The sequence below is a fragment of the Anabrus simplex genome, chromosome 3, assembly GCF_040414725.1.
Source record: "Anabrus simplex isolate iqAnaSimp1 chromosome 3, ASM4041472v1, whole genome shotgun sequence".
NCBI classification, from domain to species: domain Eukaryota; kingdom Metazoa; phylum Arthropoda; class Insecta; order Orthoptera; family Tettigoniidae; genus Anabrus; species Anabrus simplex.
The window spans coordinates 460,417,764-460,439,773 of record NC_090267.1 but is presented as its reverse complement, the minus strand read 5'-3'; the positions used below and the strand labels follow the sequence as shown (position 1 = coordinate 460,439,773).

Genomic DNA, 22,010 nt, shown 5'->3' with positions numbered 1-22,010 from the left:
ATTAGTACCACGTCACAGTAGGAAAATATAGCAAGGAGAAGAGTATTTATAAGCCGAATTCTCATATTTAGTGGCTGCATATTTTGATGATATTTTAGTGGGTAAAGAGAGATGTACACTTTATTACAGACATTGGAATGTTCTCTCCCCAGTTAAGATTCTCGTTTATAATTACACCAAGATCTCTTACTGAGTATTCGTACGGAATAATTTTATCAGGTACAGTTAGTGGAGGAATGTTTTTGTTTCTTACCGCACTGATTTGATTCATAATATTATTAGAGCCCGGGAATTCAGGCATTTATTTTTACTAAAATAAGTAGGCAAGTAAGCACTTAACGTTTAGGAAACAGGTAGTAAAATAATTAAAATAGGCATTTATATTGTCAAAAATGGGCGCTAAAATAATAAAGATGCTCTAATGTAAGCTACGTAACGCACATCTGCATCACATTTAGTACTTAATCGTACATCGCTCTGTAGGTGGGGATGACAGAATAACGTCAACGATATCCCCTGTCTGTCGTAAGAGGCAGCTGTAAGAGGGACAAGGGCCTCTCAGCTTGGATGTGTGGGTTGGTGACCACGGTTCCCGTAGCTGAGTGTTACGTTTCTTCCACTTGTGCCAGGCTCCTTGCTCTTACCTTTCTTGTCTGACCTCCCTTGGTCAACTCTTGTTTTTTTCTGACCCCGACGGTAGTAGATTAGTGAGGCCTGGAGAGTCTGCCATTTTATTGTTCTTTTTTTTCTGCTAGTTGCTTTACGTCGCACCGACACAGATAGGTTTTATGGCGACGATGGAACAAGAAAGGGCTAGGAGTGGGAAGGAAGCGGCCGTGGCCTTAATTAAGGTACAGCCCCAGCATTTGCCTGGTGTGAAAATGGGAAACCACGGAAAACCATTTCAAAGCTGCCGACAGTGGAATTCGAACCTACTATCTCCCGAATACTGGATACTGGCCGCACTTAAGCGACTGCAGCTATCGAGCTCGGTATTATTATTGCTCTTCACTGGCCTTCTTTTTCTTTTTCCGATACCTTCATTTTTCGAAGTATCGGACCTCTGATTAGTGTTAGTAGAGGATGGTTACCAGGTTGCTCTTCCTCTTAAAACTATAATCACTAACAGCACTAAATTTTACGTAGCAAGGACGGGACCTGGCAATTCTCTCCGTCATTTGGCTTGTGGAGTTTTCCGTAGAGATTTGTGTAATATGAAAATATCGTTCGTGTAAATGTTACTTTTTTATCAATTAAGCTAAAATGATTTTTCTTATGATTATTAATACAGTACGTTGGAATTACACTTTTTCTTATGGTCATGATACTGTATAGGCTTTTGGGCTTATGCCGTGTCAAGAAAATAAGGTGAAATTCTGTACGTTTCGCAGAGAACTCTGCTCTGCGTCATCAGAAGAAAATGTCGACTGTCATTGTTTAAGAAGTCCTTTTTGTGGACAGTCGAGATTTTCTTCTGATGACGCAGAGCACAGTTCTCTGCGAAACGTAAAGAATTTCACGTTATTTTCTTGACACGGCATCAGCCCAAAAGCCTATACAGTATCTTGTGTATAAGTACGGGCCATGAAAGCTTAAATGGCTACAATTTCTCTTTTCATTGATTAATTTTTAAACATAAATAACAGCCAAAAAATCCACAAAAATTAAAAAGGCAAAAAGGCATTAAACTATCAAATAGGATACAGAAGCTAAAATAGGCAAAAAAGACAGAATAATGACTGGTCTTTCCGTTCCGAAACGTAAGGAAACATGTTTATTTCTATGTGACACTTCAACATATCCACCCAGACAAAAGGAGGATTTTCTCTAACTTGCGGGCTCTTATTATTAATATATACATCGTAAGTTGGGGAACATCCCGGTAGCAATGATCACATACAGTAGGGTGAAAAGGCAAAGGATTCTATTTTTAGTTGTTTCCTTTGCAGCTAAAATTCCGTTACCATATGTTATCTTTTTCAGGTACCGGTAGCTTATAAACTGATTTATTCTAAAGTGGTTTTGGGAGCCTGAAGAACTTAACAAGGTATAAATTTTTTTGCTAGTTGCTTTACGTCGCACCGACACAGATAGGTCTTATGGCGACGATGGGACAGGAAAGGGCTAGGAGTGGGAAGGAAGCGGCCGTGGCCTTAATTAAGGTACAGCCCCAGCATTTGCCTGGTGTGAAAATGGGAAACCACGGAAAATTATTTTCAGGGCTGCCGGCAGTGGGGTTCGAACCTACTATCTCCCGAATACTGGATAATGGCCGCACTTAAGCGACTGCAGCTATCGAGCTCGGTAAGGTATAAATTAAGCAATTTATTAACAAATAAATGAAATTAAAAAATACTTTATCTGATGGTTCTAAATTATTATAAACTAAAGTATTTTATTAGTAGAAGTTTGGAATTTATGCATTTATTTCTCCGAGTTGGACACATGATATTTCTGCTGTGCATAGATATCGTTGATGCTCAGAACATATTTACGAAAAATGAGCTTTAATTTGATGCATCTGTTATTCTACTACTAGATTTAGATGCACTACTTACATGAGGCTGCCCTGCCGTATCCAGGATCTCGAAGAACACCATCTCGTTGTCCATGACTGTATGGAACGTGTAGACCTTCTCCAGGTTGGGGTCATACTCGCCTATGTACCGCCGAGTGATGAATCGCACCACCAATGCTGCAACATAATATTTACAGTAGTTGGTAAAGAGTGAGGCTATGCAGCTCTTATGTCATGCAATCAAGGAGTGTTACTCACAGCCTGTATGATGAGCTGTGTAGGTGGAGGTCCTGCATTTCTACGGCCACGGTGTCTATGGAACTTTAGCTCAACTTGGATCCTCAAATAGCACTACCAAATCTTATGGGGTTATGGGAAAACCACAAAACTATGGTGACGTTGAAATTAAGGTTACTAGGCAAAATGGAGCGTGAGGGTGTTTGCCACTGATTTCCACACTGCGCCACAATGTGCTATCGCAGCCACCAGCCCTCTGAATCGCACCTTTCGTAACATCCGGACGCATTAACCTACTCCAGCTGTCATTACTCAGCACCTCATATACGAGTCTGCCTGGTAGTCATAGGTTCTGACCTTTCCCTCCCCTCTCCTTCCTTTTCATTTGAATTTCACAACAGTTAGTCTGAAGCACACTCAACAATGGACCATACACCTCATGCTGTATTGAGAGGTAAGTCTCATATAACCTATGCCATCTAACTAACACATTCTCTCATTCAGTTCATTAATTTAATTTTATCTAATTTATCAGGTTAACTTCATGGGCACCGCAATGAATCGCAAAAATTTTATACCAGACACAATGATCTTCATGTGCTGTCCTGACAATGTCCAACAACATTTCAGCAAGATTTAACAAGCACCATGAGAGCATCTCATTTATTATTTTGATTGAAGATGAAACAACATCTAACAGTTCCCTGTCAGCTAGTGGTTATTTACAGCAGTGTCCAATGGATTAAATATAGCTAACACCACACAAATAGATTTGATGACGAACTACAGGATCAACATTTACCAGTTCCCATTTACTATTGAAATATTAATGATCAGCAGTATTAGAACTAACAGTTCTGTGTATATAAATTAATACTTAATACTTGAAATTATTCTCAATGATGAACATACTCAAGATGTTAGAACCTAGTTCATTTTCAAATTTATTCATATTCCATCCCAGTTTTTAATGTCACTTTGTATATATTTGTTTTCATTTGTTTTTATGTCAATTGTGTGCATGTACATTTGTTTAGTTATTAGGTGTTTTACATTAAGGCTGAAGATGGCCAGCCCAGGCCGAAACTAGTCCCTAATTAATGTAATTTAGAATATTACATATTAAAGTATTGAAAGGTGGACCATTACTACATTAATTTAATAATTACATTGTATCTGCCTGGTAGTCTTTATCGTTAAGGCGTCAGGTCTGACAGCGTGGTTTGCTGGTTCGACTTCCGTTGGTGGAAAACTTCTCCAATATCAGGCATGGTAGGAGACGTGGTCGTATGCATTCTATATTCACTATATGGCGTACCAAAAATCTGGGTTAAGTTACAAACGTCTCCACGGTGTTCATATGGATTACGTTGTTGATGGCGATTCGTCTGTCGGATGGAGATGTTAAGCCTACAGCAGAATACTTCCCCTGCCGATACCAGGTTCCACTCTCTCCATACCTCATTATGAACGTACTCCATAGTCGTGCAGGGTGCCCATGGGCGTGAAATAGGAAGATCTGCACTAGGCTTCTCCGGACGTCACACGCCATAACCATCAGCTTCCATACAGTCACAGCGATAAAGGAGACTGATACATCAGTTTTGTTCTGGTCTCTTCCAGGAGATAGATGCTACAAATTAAATCCTCAGCCTGTTTCCAGTCATTACACCGAGTCAGGAATGACATGAATGAAGCCTCATCTATTGGCGAGGATAGGAATTGAACCGGCTGCCAAAGCCTGTCGCACTTCTCTGGGGCAATGATTAATGACTGACAGATGAAATGAAATGATATTAGAGAGTGTTGCTTGAATGAAAAAGACAGGGAAAACCGGAGTACCCGGAGAAAAAATCTGTACCGCCTCCGCTTTGTCCACAAGACATCGAGATGGATGCTAAAATACTGTATATAACATGAAACAGATCTAGACAGATCTATGGAAGGTAGCACGGCATTATTATCTTGAAATGTACTTCTAAGATATCACAAGGTCGTAAATTGAATCCGCTTCAATCCCCAGTAAGGCTCGCGAGGCAATACCTACGAAGTTCTTAATCTTTGTATCAGTTTTATATTCGTGATCGAGTCAATCATCGGATATAATCCGACTAGGCAAGCTTCAAGATCACGAGACAAATTTTTACTCTAATTTCCATAGCCAGCTCTGTGGATCGTTAGTAGTATGACGGCCTTCGGATCCGAAGATCGTGGGTTTAATCCCAGCACAGGTAGTCGGATTTTAAAAGAATGAGAAATGGTCATTAAGCAGTCCATATCGTACGTTGTCGGCATGTAAAATATCTGTGGTAACACATTGAGAGTTTACCCTACAAAACTACAAATTGCTCATCAGACAGATAGATTTATTTATCACCAATATGTTATTTATCCAATTATGATTCAGTAAAATATTATATGAAAAATACACGATAAATACATATAGAGGAGAGTCCTACAGTACCGGCCAGTTACTATATTCTAAGATATACATGTCTAATAAATTACTAACATCAAACAAGTACGAGATAAACTCAAAAACTCATAATTATTGCAACTGACATCCAATAACTTCAAGTTTGGTTTAATTTTTGCAATAATTACAAATAAAATACAAAATATACCCTTAGTCTACACATTCAACATGCGTCCAGTCTTTGCGTTTGGTACACTGCACCCATTCTTCATCCATTGACTCAACAAATAATGCATAATATGTTTTCCTCCATTTCCTTAGTATATACATAATAATAATAATAATAATAATAATAATAATAATAATAATAATAATAATAATAATAATTGTTACCGTGTTTTTGTGGTAGTTAGGCGTGAAAGAAGGTGCGGGTGTGAACGGGTCTCAAGCTACGAAAGTAAAATTAATTTAAAATTTAACAAGGTTATATTTTCTTTTCAAAAACAAAGAAATAACAAGCATGGCAGGTACAAAGTAGCAAGTCAAAAGGGTAGTTACAATATTTACAGGATTTGGGCTTCGCGCCCTGACTTCACAATGCTTAGGCAATCAGCTCAGTTTTACCCCAAACACAAGTTTCAACAGAGGGGCAGAAAACCCCATTCATGCCTAGGAGCCCTTGCTCCAAATTACACTGAAAAGCCTCCACGAGGCATACAACACTCAATTTTCAAAAACGAGCCACTCGCTCTCAACTTTAAGCCTCTCAAAGGCCACACCAAACTCCACCTTCAAGTTGTCCTCACTGGACATAGACACAGGGGTAAAATACCCAACCTACTGCGGACTATTAAATGAAAAGGGGTAATTAAATGACCTCTAAAATAACAATTAGAGAGGAGGCGATCTGCACTCCTAATACACTTGTTTTTAAAACCTAATCTGGCTCTAGGCCACTAATGCAAGGGCTAATCCCATACTACAGAGGTGACTTTAGAAAAGAACAATTTGTTTTACGTTAACGAAGAATAGGTTGAGAAAATAAGTTCACCTCAAAACAATATGAGTGGGAGCTTGAGAGGGTTAGCACTCTCTATCCCAATATGCAGCTTTAAAAGAGAATAGATGAAAAGAGTAGTTACATTTTAGGAAAAGGTTACATAGTGGAAACGCTTCGAACCCGCCCCGAGAGTTAAACTGCCGACCTAGCAAGAAAAAAAGTTATTAAGAGGCCATTACCTGGTGTTGAACAGCTGGAGAAGAAAGAGGCGCTTCCCGCCCCCTGCTATGTACTTTACACACTGAAAGATGGAACAGAAGTGGCGCAGAGACCCTGAAATCAGCAGTTTATATACTCTCGCGGAAGGTTCTAGGCGTTAGGGGAATGAGAACACCCGCCCACAATCACTTTATTGGAGAATAAAGAGAAACCCCTACACAAGATGAAGAAGAAACACATTATTGGTGGAAAATTAATTTCAGAAATTCGGGATTGGCTAGATTTAAAACAAGGGGAAAGAAAGGGGTAATATTGCCAACTTAACCAATAACTGAAAAAAAAGAACAAACTTTTGAAATAAAATTTTCTCCAAAGAACAGTTATTTTTCTTCGCACTAGGGTGCACTATTGTAGTTCTTCAGTAGTGTCCTCTAGAAGAGAAAGTTCACACTTCTTACTTCAAGCAAAACAAAAACACATCAAAAATGACACAGTTCTAAAACTCCAAAATTTACAGGTAGTGACATCTTCTGAGAAAGTAGAAAATTAATACCGTCAATAAAGTTCAGACTTCCTCCAGCAGAGGAGTTTCAACTGGCGCACCTTTTGAATTAGCGGCGTGGAGGTGTACCGCCCGGTACAATAATAATAATAATAATAATAATAATAATAATAATAATAATAATAATAATAATAATAATAATAATAATAAAACTTCTTTCCGGAAGTTTTGTTTTCTTTGTTGAACTGGTGAGGTACTTTTGAATGCTCGGCCAAAGCGAATGTTAATTGTAAAAGTATTTCCTGCTCAGGGACATGAAGATGATCTAGATCCTTCATATAAGTAACCAACTAATTTTACATGTCGTAATCAAAGGATCTTTTAATTCTTCCCATCTGAGGAGTTAGATCCACAGCCACGCCAACTCTAAGTGCTCTCAAACGATTTCCTAACGTACTTCTTGGCGCACAAAACGCCTCAGCAGCCTGTCTTGCATTCATTTTGTTAGAAATATTTTAGACTAGTGCCATCTTCATCTCGTCCTCGGTCCACTTTCATTTTATTTCACCCCTTTTCTCGGTCATTTCACTCTGGAAAGTGGTAAGAAGTGGATATAATGTTATTTATTTTAATGTCCTATTGGCCGGTAATGGAAGACATATGGTTGGCCGGTACTGTATGAAACTCACGTGAAGGAACTTCCCCAACTGGATATTGTTTAATAGGTGATGTGAAACTTCTACCAGCTATAGCATCCTCAAAGATTGTATATAATATATAAGTAAAGATAAAATCAACAGCTTACCTGGAAATGGAGTACCTGTGGCATGAAAATAACTTTTAGCGCGCGATCGTAAGCCGGCCAACGTACAATACTCACATCTCACACAAGGCTTAACGCTAAACGAAAGCCCCAAAGTATGACACGCGGGAATGTAGCATCCTTCATATGCCACCTGTAAGCTACTGCCATATAGCACCTAAAACGAGAACCAGCAATGGCCGGTACTGTAGGACTCTCCCCTATATTATCATTATAGACCAGTATGCCTTTCCACGTTCAGTCTGCAAGCCTTTGAGAATATTCTAAACGTCGCCACAATATTAATTTGCTACTAGTGCTGTGGCCTCATTTAGTTCTACGCCTCTTATCTATAAATGGTTAGAAACGGAGTCTAACCATGGTCATCTTGGTCTCCCTCTACTTCTCTTACCTTCCATAACAGAGTCCATTATTCTCCCAGGTAACCTATCCTCCTCCATTCGCCTCACATGACCCCACCACTGGAGCCGGTTTATGCGTACAGCTTTCCATCGAGTTCGTTTCTAACTTAGCCTTCATCTCCTCATTCCGAGCACCCTTCTGCCTGGTTCCCACCTGGTTGTACAAGCAATCAACATTCTCGCTACTTTCATGTCTGTAACTTCTAAGTTATGATTTCCTGAGTCCACCCAGCTTTCACTCCCGTAAAGCAAAGTTGGTCTGAAAACAGACCGATGAAAACATAGTTTCGTCCGGGAGCTGACTTCCTTCTTATATAATACTCCTGATCGCAACTGCGAGCTCACTGCATTACCTTTACTGCAACTTGATTCAATCTCACTTACTATATTACCATCCTGGGTGAACACACATCCTTAATACTTGAAATTATTTACTTGCTCTAGCTTTGTATTACCAATCTGACATTCCATTCTCTTGAATTTCGTAAATACCGACATCAATTTAGTCTTCAAAATTTTCATACCATACTCATTGCACCTATTTTCAAGTTCCAAGATATTAAACTGTAGCCTTTTCGCACAATCCGCCATTAAGACCAAGTCGTCAGCATAGGCCAGACCGCTTAATATATTTCCAACTAACTGAATCCTTCCTGCCACTTTATATAAAACGAATTTCTAAAATAAATACCAAGTTTAATCTCAATCTATAGACATTTATGTACACATATTGATGCAAAGATCACCCTATGTCCTTGATGTCGTTAGGGCAAGTCTAATTTTATAGGCTGGTGAGTGAAGAAGGTCCACTGATTCACCCAATTTATTCAGCGATTTGATTGCCCTTAGAAGCCATGAGTTTGCCCGAGCCGCAGTTTACACTTTAGGCGGATGTAAAATATACATTTGCAGAGGAACATGTAATGGAATCAATGCCAATCCCAACAATATTGAGCAACCCACTCTATTCGTCTGCCAATTGTAAAGAAAGAGGGCAATGGTAGAGTGAAACAGAACGTCGAAATTGGCGCTCAGGCAGCCTAAACGGCATCAGTGCCTACACATGCTAGTTGAGTCTATATCATTATTACTGTTCATTCTATTATTATTATTATTATTATTATTAGTATTATTATACTATAGGGGAAGAAGCAAGAGAGAGAGAGAGAGAGAGAAAGAGATTTTCAGAAAGGAAGTGTTGAAAATGGAGTGATTACAAGGTCGGAAGGGAAAGTAAACAGGCTCAAAATATCAATTGAGGAGAGGAAAAGGCGACATGGTGAGAAGACGAAGGAGTATTAGAGGAAGAAGGGACAACAAAGGATGAAGCATTGAATTGATACGTGGTATCTAGAAGACCCTAACGGAGAAATAATAATAATAATATAATAATAATAATGAAAATGATAATGATTATAATAATGATAATAGTAATAATCTTTCTTTCTTAATGAGTTCACCCTGCAGGGTTGATTTTTCCATCGGCCTCAGTAAAGTATCCCACCTCTACCGCCTCAAGGGCAGTGTCCTGGAGTGTGATAGTTTGGGTCGCGGGGGATGAAACTGGGAAGGAGGCCCAGTACCTCACCTCACCTGCTATGCTGAACAGGGGACTTGCAGGGGAATGGGACGATTGCAAGGGATAGACAAGGAAGAGGGAAGGAAGCCTCACAATTTGTTTTACATCGCACCGACACAGGCAGGTCTTATGACGACAAAGGGATAGAAAAGGCCTAGGAGTAGGAAGGAAGCGGCCGTGGCCTTAATTAAGGTTGATCCCCAGCATTTACCTGGCGTGAACATGGGAAACCACGGAAAACCATCTTCAGGGCTGTCGACAGGAGGGTTCGAACCCACTATCTCCCGGATGAAAGCTCACAGCTGAGCGCCCCTAACCGCACTGGCAACTCGCCCGGTAGGGAAGGAAGCGGCCGTGGCCTTTAATTAGGAGGAGAAGTTGGAAACCACGAAATAGAACTTCGAGGTTGGCAGAGGTGGGAATCGAACCCCCTTTACTCAGTTGACCTCCGGAGGCTGAGTGAACGCAGTTATAAACCTCGTACCAATTTTCAAATATTTTGGCAAAGGCGGGAATCGAACCCGTGTCGTCCGCTACACCAAACAGGCAGGCATAATCACAAAACAATCTTAAGAACACAGTCGTCAAACAAGGCAAACAGGCATCCGAAGCCCTGATAACTGGTGGCCTATCACAAACGAAAAACGTCGAAAAGCAGGAGAAAAACATTCTCAACTAAGTCTTAGGACCATAATATGAAAATTAAAATTGGATGAAAGAATGAAACCACAGGAAATTTTCCAAGCGACAGAAGGAAATCTCTGATATAATTAGAAAAAAAAAAGCTATATTCTGCAGACATCGAGACGGATTGGATAACAACACGTTGACAAAGAAACTTCCGCTTAAATAACCCGAGACAATTGGTTAGCGGAAATAGAAGAAATATATTGCCTACCCCTTAATCCTGTTTGCTGATACGGGCTCGGTGATGATCTGGGATAAATTTATTTGACATGTGTTTACCTGACTCCAACCTCAGTTGATGAACTGATGAAGTGAATGATGGTGACTGAATTTGAGCAAGGAGTTGGAAGCATTATACTCTGGCATATGCATAGGAAATGCCCGGCATTTGCCGGAAAGCTAAAATAGAAAAAGGGAAAATAACAAAGATCTACATGAAATTCGTACTACAGAGGAACTCATTCAAGATAGAACAAATATTTAGAAGCTTAGTAAGCAAAAATATTTGCAGAGAAACCTAAAAGAAAATATGCAAGGTGGACAAAAGGACGCGAAACGGAACTCTGTGAACGAATAAAGATATATTGGGAAGGAAAGAAGAAATATTGTACAAATTAAGTTCAAATTCACTTCTTAGTTGGGCATAACGAATTAAGAAAATGAAGAAGAAAATTAATACTGTAGGCTTCTGCTATTGGGGGCTCATAATAGCGTTATGTTTTTTCTTCTTCTTTTTCTTCTCTTCATCTCAGCCTTTTCTCACATCACGTATGGTCAGTGCTGCTTTGGTGGATTCTTCTCTTCCATAAATGTCTATCCAATGCTTGTTCCACTTTATGAACCTTTATCTCTTTGATCCCTTCTACCTTGCATTTCCATATAATTTCCCGTTTTCCTCTCTTCCTTGATCCTTCAGTTTCCATATTTCTAACTATTTTCCCCACGAAGTCCTCCCCTCTTCTCTGGACATGCCCATAAACTCTTAGCATACTTTCTTGAATCTTTTCCATGGGTCCCATTTTCAGTGATCCTCCTTCTTTATCCGGACTTGGGACCGGCAACAAGAGTTAATGAGCTATTCCATGCACTGCTGCGTTGTATGTCCCGTAAAATTAATTAAAAGCCAATCCCTTTAGCGTTATTGCCCTGATGGGCCTTGGGTTACGAAGATACCGCTGCTACTTAGCTCCAAGGCTTCCAGATTGGGAGCTGATGCGTGATCAGCGTGACGAACCTTCTCGACCGTTATTCTTGGTTTTCTTGACAGCCGCCGCTACCTCTCCGTCAGATAGTTCTTCAATTGTAATCCCTTATGTTGAGTTCACCTCGAATCAGCCCTTAGGTCCAAGTAAATATCCCTGAGTCTCGCCGTATGAGGCGGGCTCACGACGCCTAATCCAAGGGGTTGCAATGCCCACTACTAGCGAATTTTATTCGAAAACCGTGCTAGGAAAATAGCTAGACGCTCATTTCAAAATCTCATTCAGGCTACTAATCTTCATCCATAACTTATTTCTAATTTTTATCAATTAATATCGCTCTACAAAGAAAATAATTTTACGTCAACAGTTTCCAATTAGCTAAGAAATTCACCAGAGTTTGTCAAGGCAAGTTCATGTTTCTGTCATGAACACAAGTGAATATAAAACAATTTGCCATTGTGAAAAGTTCAGAGAATAGACTGTTATTGAAAGAACTGTGTTCCATCGATTTATGTAAGTTATTTAATATTTACAAGCTGATATTACTAGGCATTTAATATCCTTTTAGAACTTTGGTGTTCGCTCGCTTTCTCCTTGACAGATGTCAGTTCACTCGATATGCGACAGTCACACTATTAACAAGATCAAACAACATGTTTGTTACCTGTCTTATTTATAGACAGCAGCTCTACATGGCGGGTTATTTTTACTATCTCATATATCACAGCAAAAGCGCTGTGAATGTACATGAACGAGAATTGGAAATAATAATAATAATAATAATAATAATAATAATAATAATAATAATAATAATATATGGCGTAGGGACGTGGCGCACCCATCGCCCAGTGGGAAACCATTGCAATCAGCCACCCGAGTACCGACGGGAAAACTGAAGCGTTGGGTATGGAGGAAATGCCAAAATGCCATCCCTAGCCGAATATCAGGCTCTCTCCAAGGCTTACAACCTTGGCAGTAACTTGGTCGATGTGCAATACCATCGACCCCGAACTACAAGTTTTCAACTGTAAAGTATGGAGGAAAATTCAACTGGAAATTGTACCCCAGGTGGTAACCAATCCACCGTCACCTTGAGTGATGCATGCGAGGCTTTGGATTCTGTGGAGCCCGCACTGACATACTTGAGGGTATCGGAGACTCCTGCAAACAAGATCAGCCACAAACACCAAAACTTCTTTGCAACCTTCAATGTTAACTCCCTCTTGAAGGTTGGTAAACTAAAAACAACTCACAGACATCCTCTCTCATTATGAAATCATAATCGCAGCAATTCAAGAAACAAGGTTTAGTGATGAACATGCCTTTGAGTCACAAGTTTCAAAGGGAAAACTGACAAACGTGTGATAGAAACTGTTCCACACCTCGGCACAGGATTTATTGTCAACAAGAAGATTCTAGACTCGGTTATCGACTTCACCTCTCCAAACAGCCAAGTATCGATGTTTAGCTTTCGAAGCACGAACAAAGTCTACAAGTTCGTGAATGTACATGCGCCAATCAACCAGGCAAGAAAGAAAGACACAGATGGAACAGATAAATTCCGGGAGGAGCTGGAAAATGTCATCTCAAAAATTTCCGATAAACACACGATCAATTTTCTTGGAGACTTGAATGCTCAAATTGGCAAAGAAAGGGAATTCCAAAACATAGTTGGAAACTACCCAGCCCATCGACGAACCAATCGGAATGGAGAAAGACTTATAGAACTCTGTAAGGCTTTCAGTCTAGCTCCAAAATCGACAGCCTTCAAACATCTCCCAAGGAACCAAAAGACGTTGACATCCCCAAATCCTAACCTGGGTGAGTTTCAAATTGATCATGTCATCATTGCCCGGAAAGTAATACGAGAGATTAAAAATGTGAAAGTCCTGAGAAGCGCTAACCTTGATTCGGACCACTATCTCTCCAAGATCAAAATCAAGCTTCTTCCAAGAAACAAGAGAAGAGTCCGGGCAAAGGAAACCACTAAATTTGACACTGAAAAGCTGAAAACTGACAGAGAGTTCGCTCATAAACTTGAGTCTTTGGATCCAGAGAATTGGGATCAACTGAAAAACACCATTGTTAAAACGGCTGAGGAGACGGTCTTACTAATAAAACCAAAGAAACACCCGTGGTGGACTCAAGAATGTGATGAAGCATTAGCACAAAGCTCGCCTGGCAAAGATGGAACTCACAGAAGAATCAAAATAGGTATGAGGATTTCCTGGCAGCGAGAAAATATGCAGCAAAGGTCATCCGTGGGGCAAATCACTCTTTTTACAAGAACCAAATGACACAGATCGAACACGATTTCAATAAGAACAACACCAGGTATTTCTATAGAACGTTCAAACGCAACCTCACAAAATACATCCCTCCAAGTCTACATTTCAGAGACTACAAAGGAAACTTGCCTACAACGACAAAGACAACTGTCAGATCTTGGCAAAATATTTTGAATCTTTTCTCAACTGTGAAGAACTAGAAACACAATTTGCTTTAGAAGAAACCACGTGTCGCAACCCAGACTCTTCTCCACTTACGAAATAGGAAATCAACCAAATCATCAAGTCATTAAAGAACAAAAAAGCACCTGGAGAAGATGCTGAACTCTGGAAGGCCGCAGGTGACAAGGCGATCCACAAACTAACAGAGATCATTCATGAGATCTGGGAAACAGAGACAATTCCAAGTGACTGGACAACAGCCCTGATTAATCCCCTACATAAGAAAGGTGGCAACGCAGATGTAAACAACTACCGTGGCATCTTCCTCCTTTCGATAACGTACAAAATTCTCTCGAAAGCCCTTCAAACCCGGGCAGAAGAGCAGCTGGGTTCACAGTTGGGTGAATATCAAGGAGGGTTTAGAAAAGGTCTATCATGCGCAGAGTAGATCATGAATCTTAAATCTGTTCTTTCCTATCTGAATCTCAAAAATAAGAAGTTTGTGGATTCCTTCATCGACTTCAAAAAAGCCTATGATTCTATACATCGACATACACTCCTCAAAATTTTAAAAGGAGATGGGTTTAGACAACAAAATAAGAGCAATTATCGAACAGACTCTAACCAACGCACCATCTGGAGTGAAATTCATGGGAGAGATTTCGGACATCTTCGAAATCAGGACAGGTGTAAGGTAGAGAGGCGGATTTTCGCCTCTACTCTTCAAATGTGTACTGGAGGAAATAATTCGCGAATGGCGCAAAGAGATGTCCAAGGAAGAGATCGGGATAGGACTTCAAATAGGGTACAAGAGAACTGGCCTGACGACTGATTCCCTACATACCACTGCAAAACAAATCAACATACTTAAAACCTAAGCAGAAAAGGATGGCCTTCAGATCTCCTTTGGAAAAACAGAGTTTGTAACGATTATCAAGCCAGATCCTAGAGAGTTAATTTTAGAATAGGGTAAAATAAAACGAGCAGAAAAGTTTAAAAACTTAGGCGAGTGGATAGCAACTCTGAGAAATTTGCAATCACATCTAGAGTCAACAAGATGGAAGTGGCATACCAACTAACTAGAAATATCTACAACAAAAGGTCAGTGTCCATCAAGGTCAAGCTTAGGTGTTATTGTTCAGTCATTCGTCCAGAGGCCCTTTATGAAGCAGAATGCCTTGTATTGAACAGGGAGGGTTTAATTGAAAAGTTAGAAGCCAAAGAAAGAAAAAATCCTAAGAAAGATTCTAGGACCAGTCAGAGAAAATGGTGAGTACATGAGACGGCATAACAATGAACTGTACCTGCATGTGGAAAGTATAACGGACACCATTCGGAAACGGAGGATTCATTTTTATGGCCACATAACACATATGAGCTCGCAGAGATTGACCAACCGGACCTTACCATACTTTGTAAACAAGAAAACAAAGGGACCCTGGTTCACCAAAGTTGGAAAAGACCTTCAAGAAATATGGATCACACATGAAGACATCCAGGAACGTGTTCCTCTCCAGAAGAAAGTTCGCGCATACCAGCGATTCCAAGTGAAGCCGAAATTGAAAACAGGCAAGAAATGGACTAATGAAAGAAAGGAGGTTCACAGAAAGCGAATACGGGAATACTGGCAAAGAATTAAAGCTCCACAGCCATCCGAAACGAATAATAATAATAATAATAATAATAATAATAATAATATACATCTTCCTTATAGACCGTTATGCCTTTCGGCGTTCAGTCTGCAAGCCTCTGTGAATTTACTAAACACCACCACAATTATCTATTTGTAACTAGTTCTGTGGCTTCGTTTAGTTCTATACATCTTATCTTTAAATCGTTATAAACTGTTTCTAACCATCGTCGTCTTGGTCTCCCTCTACTCCTCTTACCCTCCATAACAGAGTCCATTATTCTCCTAAATAACCTATCCTTCTCCACTCACCTCACATGACCCCACCACCGAAGCCGCTTTATGCGTACAGCTTCATCCATCGAGTTTATTCCTAATTTAGCCTTTATCGCCTCATTCCGAGTACTCTCCTACTATTGTTCCCGCCTGTTTGTACCACCAACGCTACTTTCATGTCTCTTACTTCTAACTTATGGATATGATATCCTGAGTCCATCCAGCTTTCACTCCCGTAAAGCAAAGTTGGTCTGAAAACAGACCGATGTAAAGATAGTTTCGTCAGGGAGCTGACATCCTTCTTACAGAGTCCTATTGATCGCCAACTGCGAGCACACTGTATTCGCTTTAGTACACCTTCATTCAATTTCACTTACTATAGTACCATCCTGGGAGAACATACATCCTAAATACTTGAAAATAGCTACCTGTTCCAGGTTCGTAACCCCAATCTGACATTCACTTCTCTTGATTTCTTACGTACTGACATCAGTTTAGTCTTTGAACGGCTCTTTTTCATACCACACTCATTGCACCTATTTTCAAGTTACAAGATATTACACTGCAGTTTTTCGGCACAATCAGCCTTTAAGGCGAAGTTGTCAGCATAGGCCAAACTGCTTACTACATTTGCACCTAACTGAATCCCTCCCTGCCACTTTATATCTTTCAGCAAATGACCCACGTATGGTAAACTGTGAACAACAAAGGTGGAATAATAATATATCTAGCCAACAATTGGACATTTCAAGGAAAATTATAATTCGAAAGATCTAGAATTTGGGGGGTCAGTTATAAAATAAATAAATAAATAAATAAATAAATAAATAAATAAATAAAAGATACACTCAAATTGTCTATATCTTGCTTCTCAAATGTGATGTGTCGCGCTCAGAGGGTCAGACGGCTGAGGCGTTGGCCTTCTGATCCGAACTTGGCAGGTTCGATCCTGGCTCAGTCCAGTGGTATTTGAAAAGGCTCAAATTAGTCAGTCTCGTGTCCGTAGGTTTACTGGCACAAAAAAGAACTCCTACGGGACTAAATTTCGGCACGTCGGCGTCTTTAAAAACTCCTAAAGTTAGTTAGTGGGTAGTAAAACCTATATTATTATTATTATTATTATTATTATTATTATTATTATTATTATTATTATTATTAATATTATTCGCCTACGGCCATTTCTTGATGAATTTTGTGTATGTCTCTTGGCAAGGCTAGAGAAAAATGTAGCTTCCACCGAAGTCTCAGCCTCATCCATGGCTGTGACAATATGGAAGCTGTCGAGGTATGGGTAGTGATGAGTAGTGACATTTAGAGCACGGCCAGTGTGTCTGAGTGTCATGAAAGTTGCTGCTCATAGCGTCAGTCGTGCTGCAATACCACTTTCTGGCCCAGTGAGGAAAGCAGTGGTAAACTACCTCACTCCTCAACTTGCCTCGTACGGTTCATTTTGGTTCTGCCATTGGTTGTTGCGATCTTCCCCGAACCGCGTAACGTTCGGTGGTGCTATTTGTGGTACCAACCAGCCTCTGGGCTGATGACCTAACAGACAGATTATTGAAAAATGAAAATCTACAACCTGTTTTCCAGTCATTGACCGGGTCAGGGATGTAATGAATGAAGCAGATATAGGCTATTAGTATGATGGGGTCGCCACTCCCAAAGTGATTTATTAATGACTGATAGATGCTATGAAATGAGAATGGAGAGTGGAATGAAAGATGGAAGGGAAAACCGGAGTACCCGGAGAAAAACCTGTCCCGCCTCCGCTTTGTCCAGCACAAATCTCACATAGAGTGACCGGGATTTGAACCACGGTATCCAGCGGTGAGAAGCCGACGCGCTGCCGTCTGAGCCACGGAGGCTCCCAACAGATTATTATTACTACATATTAGTCTGCCAGTCCCACTGAAATTCACGTGGTAGCCGAGTGGAACAGTTGCAGGCTTCCCATTAAGTTTTGAAATCTTTGCCCATACACGTGCAATTTTCTAAATGAAGTAGGCCGTATCAGATTCCAGCGATTCCTACTTTACATAAATTTGTAGACAATAGTATCAGTCACGTGAAACTAGAAGTTGCTTTGCATTAAGACGGGACCAACACCTTTCGGAGTAACAAAATATAATTATTCACTTTTCCCTTGTGCTATGAAATTTTCTTATTGAATCAGTTTTGGAATTTCGTCCATATCACTATGATACTTTCCACGTTATGACCTAAAGAACACAGGGCCGTCACTCACCTTAGCCTTTTATATTCTAGAAGCTTTTCAACACTTGAGTGAGCTTGTGGCTCGTTTCCTATAAAACATGCTTTCAAATCTGTTTCTCTGATAATTTCCGGGATCTTCTGTTAAAATTTTGTGCTTTTCTGAAGTATGCGGAGAAAAACAACCTGTTGTAGAACTAAAACTAAAGAAAAAATTCCCTTTGGAGGAAATTTGATCAAAATTTTTGTGCTTAAATCAATTTCAGTTTAGTCACCATTTCCGCTGCTGAGAAAGAAAATGTGTCAATATGTATGGTTTTTAGTCGTTAAAGGTATTGGTCTTCCCTTAATCTGTTGGTACATTGTAACTAGGGCAATCAACATTGTCGTATACTAGGTATAACAAATATAACAATTTAAAAAAAAAGTAAATTAAAATCACTTGCTGAAAATATTCGCATTTTCGGTATCTTATTATTAAAACCACCCAACACTAAAATATATGCTTACTGCAGGTCAGTAATATTTAACAGAAATGTTTTAGAAGGATTATATAGGCTATATATAACGTATATAACGTATATAACGTATATACAGTATATCTTTCGCACAATTCAAGCTCTTAAACCGGGGGGGTTAAAATGTGCGGTTTGTACCAAAATCTTCCAAATCGTGTCAATAGTACAGGAAAAATCTTGAATTTCTTGCCAAGTCAACAGAAATGCATTTATCTTCAAGATCAAGTCACTAAATGACCACTCCAATAATTGCAGGCGAAGGCTTACCCTAACCCGCAATGCATTCTGTACTTAGGAGGTTGCTAAGCGACTAACACTTTCATTAATAATTACTACGTGCCATGAACACTATTCTCTGCTAGATACTCTTTGATTCTCTGAACTTCCTCAGCTTCTGAATATACTCAACAGATGGCAGAGCGTTCCTAATAACTTACTTTCTGCTAAGAGAAAATAGTCTTTAGCCTCCTGTATGACCATTAATAAAACGCAGGGACAAATGCTTGAAAATGTTGGTAGTCTACTTACCAGTCGAAGATCACATTTTCAGGTAAATTTAAAAAAACTTTACACTACGAGGATGCAAGAAGATATGGTGAGGGTGTGGAGCACAACCCTACATCATTTAAAACTACTATCCAACGTCCATGCCGCTACTCCAATACATCATTTGGAGACTGATGAGACTGATACACCAACGTCCTCCTTCCATGTTGAGAAGACAGCGAATGCAAGCTTCGTTTCCCTCTCTCACTGGAGACAGTCTATTTCAAAATGGCCGATACAAAGCGCTGATTGGCGGGAGCGAGGCCAAGGAGAAAGACGACGAATAGTTCCCACAATAGCCGAAAGATAGCGGTAACAATCAGAACTTACATGCCCTCGCAAAATCAAACATCAAAAGTGTGAGAACATCTTTTAAGCTGTAGAAAAATAAGGATACAGATTTCTATGCCGTAAGAGGCTATCCCAAAACGTAGATGGAGAGGAGACTAATACGAAACCTCGGTTTCAAAATGACCACTCCAATAATTGCAGGCGAAGGTTTACCCTAACCCGCAATGCATTCTGTACTTAGGAGGTTGCTAAGCGACTAACACTTTCATTAATGATTAGTACCTGCCATGAATGCTATTCTCTGCTAGATACTCTTTGATTCTCTGACCTTCCTCAGCTTCTGAATATACTCAACAGATGGCAGAATGTTCCTAATAACTTACTTGCTGCTAAGAGAAAACAGTCGTTAGCCTCCTGTATGACCATTATTAAAACGCAGGGACAAATGCTTGAGAAAGTTGGTAGTCTACTTACCCCAAACAGGATTCAGCCACGGCCAATTGTATGTTGCATGCTCTATATTGGGAAAATTCCTTTGAAAATGTTAAGATCCAGATACGACCGAATGGTCGAAGCACAGAGAATGTTGTATGGAAAGAAGTGTTATGAACTAAATTATGAATAAATCAGTTATTATATATCGGTAGATGAAATGAAATGGCGTATGGCTTTTAGTGTCAGGAGTGTACAAAGACATGTTCGGCTCGCCAGATGCAGGATTTCTGATTCGACTCCCGTAGGCGACCTGCGCGTCGTGATGAGGATGAAATGTTGATGAAGACGACACTTACACCCAGCCCCCGGGCCAGCGAAATTAACCAATGATGGTTAAATCCCTACCCTGCCGGGAATCCAACCCAGGACCCCTGTGACCAAAGGCCAACACGCTAACCACTTAGCTATGGAGCCGGACTATGTATTGCCATTAAATGTTCATAAAACTATTGGAAAGGTCAAGAAAAACAATGAAATGAAATCTCGTATGGTTTTCAGTGCCGGGATATCCCAGGAAGGGTTCGGCTCGCCAGGTGCAGGTCTTTCTATTTGACGGCCGTAGGCGACCTGCACGTCGTGATGAGGATGAAATGATGATGAAGACAACACATACACCCAGCCCCCGGACCATTGGAATTAACCAATTAAGGTTAAAACCCCCGATCCGGCCGGGATTCGAACCCGGGAACCCCTGAACCAAAGGCCAGTACGCTGACCGTTCAGGCAACGAGTCGGACAAGACAAACAATAAGACTACGACAGGCGTATCAAGGCGAGTTATCCGACCTACTTTGAATGAATCGTGCGGAGCAGTACGGGTCCAATTCTTCTTCTTCTTTTTCTACCGCTTTTCCCACACCTGTGGGGTCGCGGGTGCGAACGGTGTCGCACATGTGGATTGGGCCCTGTTTTACGGCCGGATACCCTTCCTGACGCCAACCCTATATGAAGAGATGTAATCACTATTGCGTGTTTCTGTGGTGGTTATTAGTGTAGTGTGTTTTGTGAATATGAAGAGGAAAGTGTTGGGTCAAACACAAACACCCAGTCCCCGGGCTAGAAGAATTAATCAGAGACGATTAAAATCCCCGACCCGGCCGGGAATCGAACCCGGGACCCTCTGAACCGAAGGCCAGTTACGCTGACCGTTCAGCCAACGAGTGTTATAATATTTCGTTAAATCAAGTTTAAAGGTTTTGGGAAAATATCTTTCAAATTTAATTAACGTTTTTGCAAGTTGTGACATCCTTCCCCTTTAAAATCTCTTCTAATAAATCTATTATCTTCATGCGAGTTACTTTGAACTATACAGTATTCTAAAGGATGACTTCATCTCTCCCAGCCACAAGGAGATGGATCGATAGTCATTAATGAAGCGCTTCATCTGAGGTGTCATGTTCCAGATTTCATTAATGAGCTAATAGATGCCCTACCATCTGATTTCTGCCTTGAAGTCTTCCAGTAAAACGTGCAGTCGACTTGATAGCAGGAGAACAGGTGAAGGCATGTGGATGTCACAATGATGTATCTGGCTGTAGAAAAGTCGGACAGGCAATTGTGCTGGAGCATTTTCTCTGGGGGCCGATGACGTTAGATGTTAGGCCCCTTTAGACAACAAGCATCATCATCATCATCATTATCATCATCATCATCATTTTCTCTGGAGCACTTGTGTAATTTTCACCTGGACTAGGAGGAGAATTTTCATTACTTCACTCTCTTGCGGGTAATATTGTTATAGCAATTGTCTGAATATATAATTTTTTACTACCGGTCTAATTACGTAAACCTTATTTATGTAGCTCCATATTTAGTATGAAATTCCCTTTGGTACACTCATATACAATTATTTATTTTACCTTCCCTTGCCTTTCCGGATTTGTGTCTGAAGCCGTGCTGAGTGGCTCAGACTGTTGAGGCGCTCGCCTTCTGTCCCCAACTTGGCAGGTTCATCAATCATGGCTCAGTCCGGTGGTGTTTGAAGGTGCTCAAATACGTCGGCCTCGTGT

The 22,010-nt window shown here is 40.3% G+C and overlaps 1 protein-coding gene across 1 annotated transcript in view; it reads right to left on the bottom strand.

The window, feature by feature from the left end:
• The window catches only part of LOC136867432 (ras-related and estrogen-regulated growth inhibitor), a 177,137-nt gene that overhangs the window by 43,100 nt on the left and 112,027 nt on the right, over positions 1–22,010 (bottom strand). Inside the window, exon 3 of the mRNA XM_067144635.2 lies at positions 2,559–2,695. Within this exon, the coding sequence (XP_067000736.1) occupies positions 2,559–2,695 (137 nt within the window). The remainder of the gene's footprint in view (positions 1–2,558; positions 2,696–22,010) is intronic.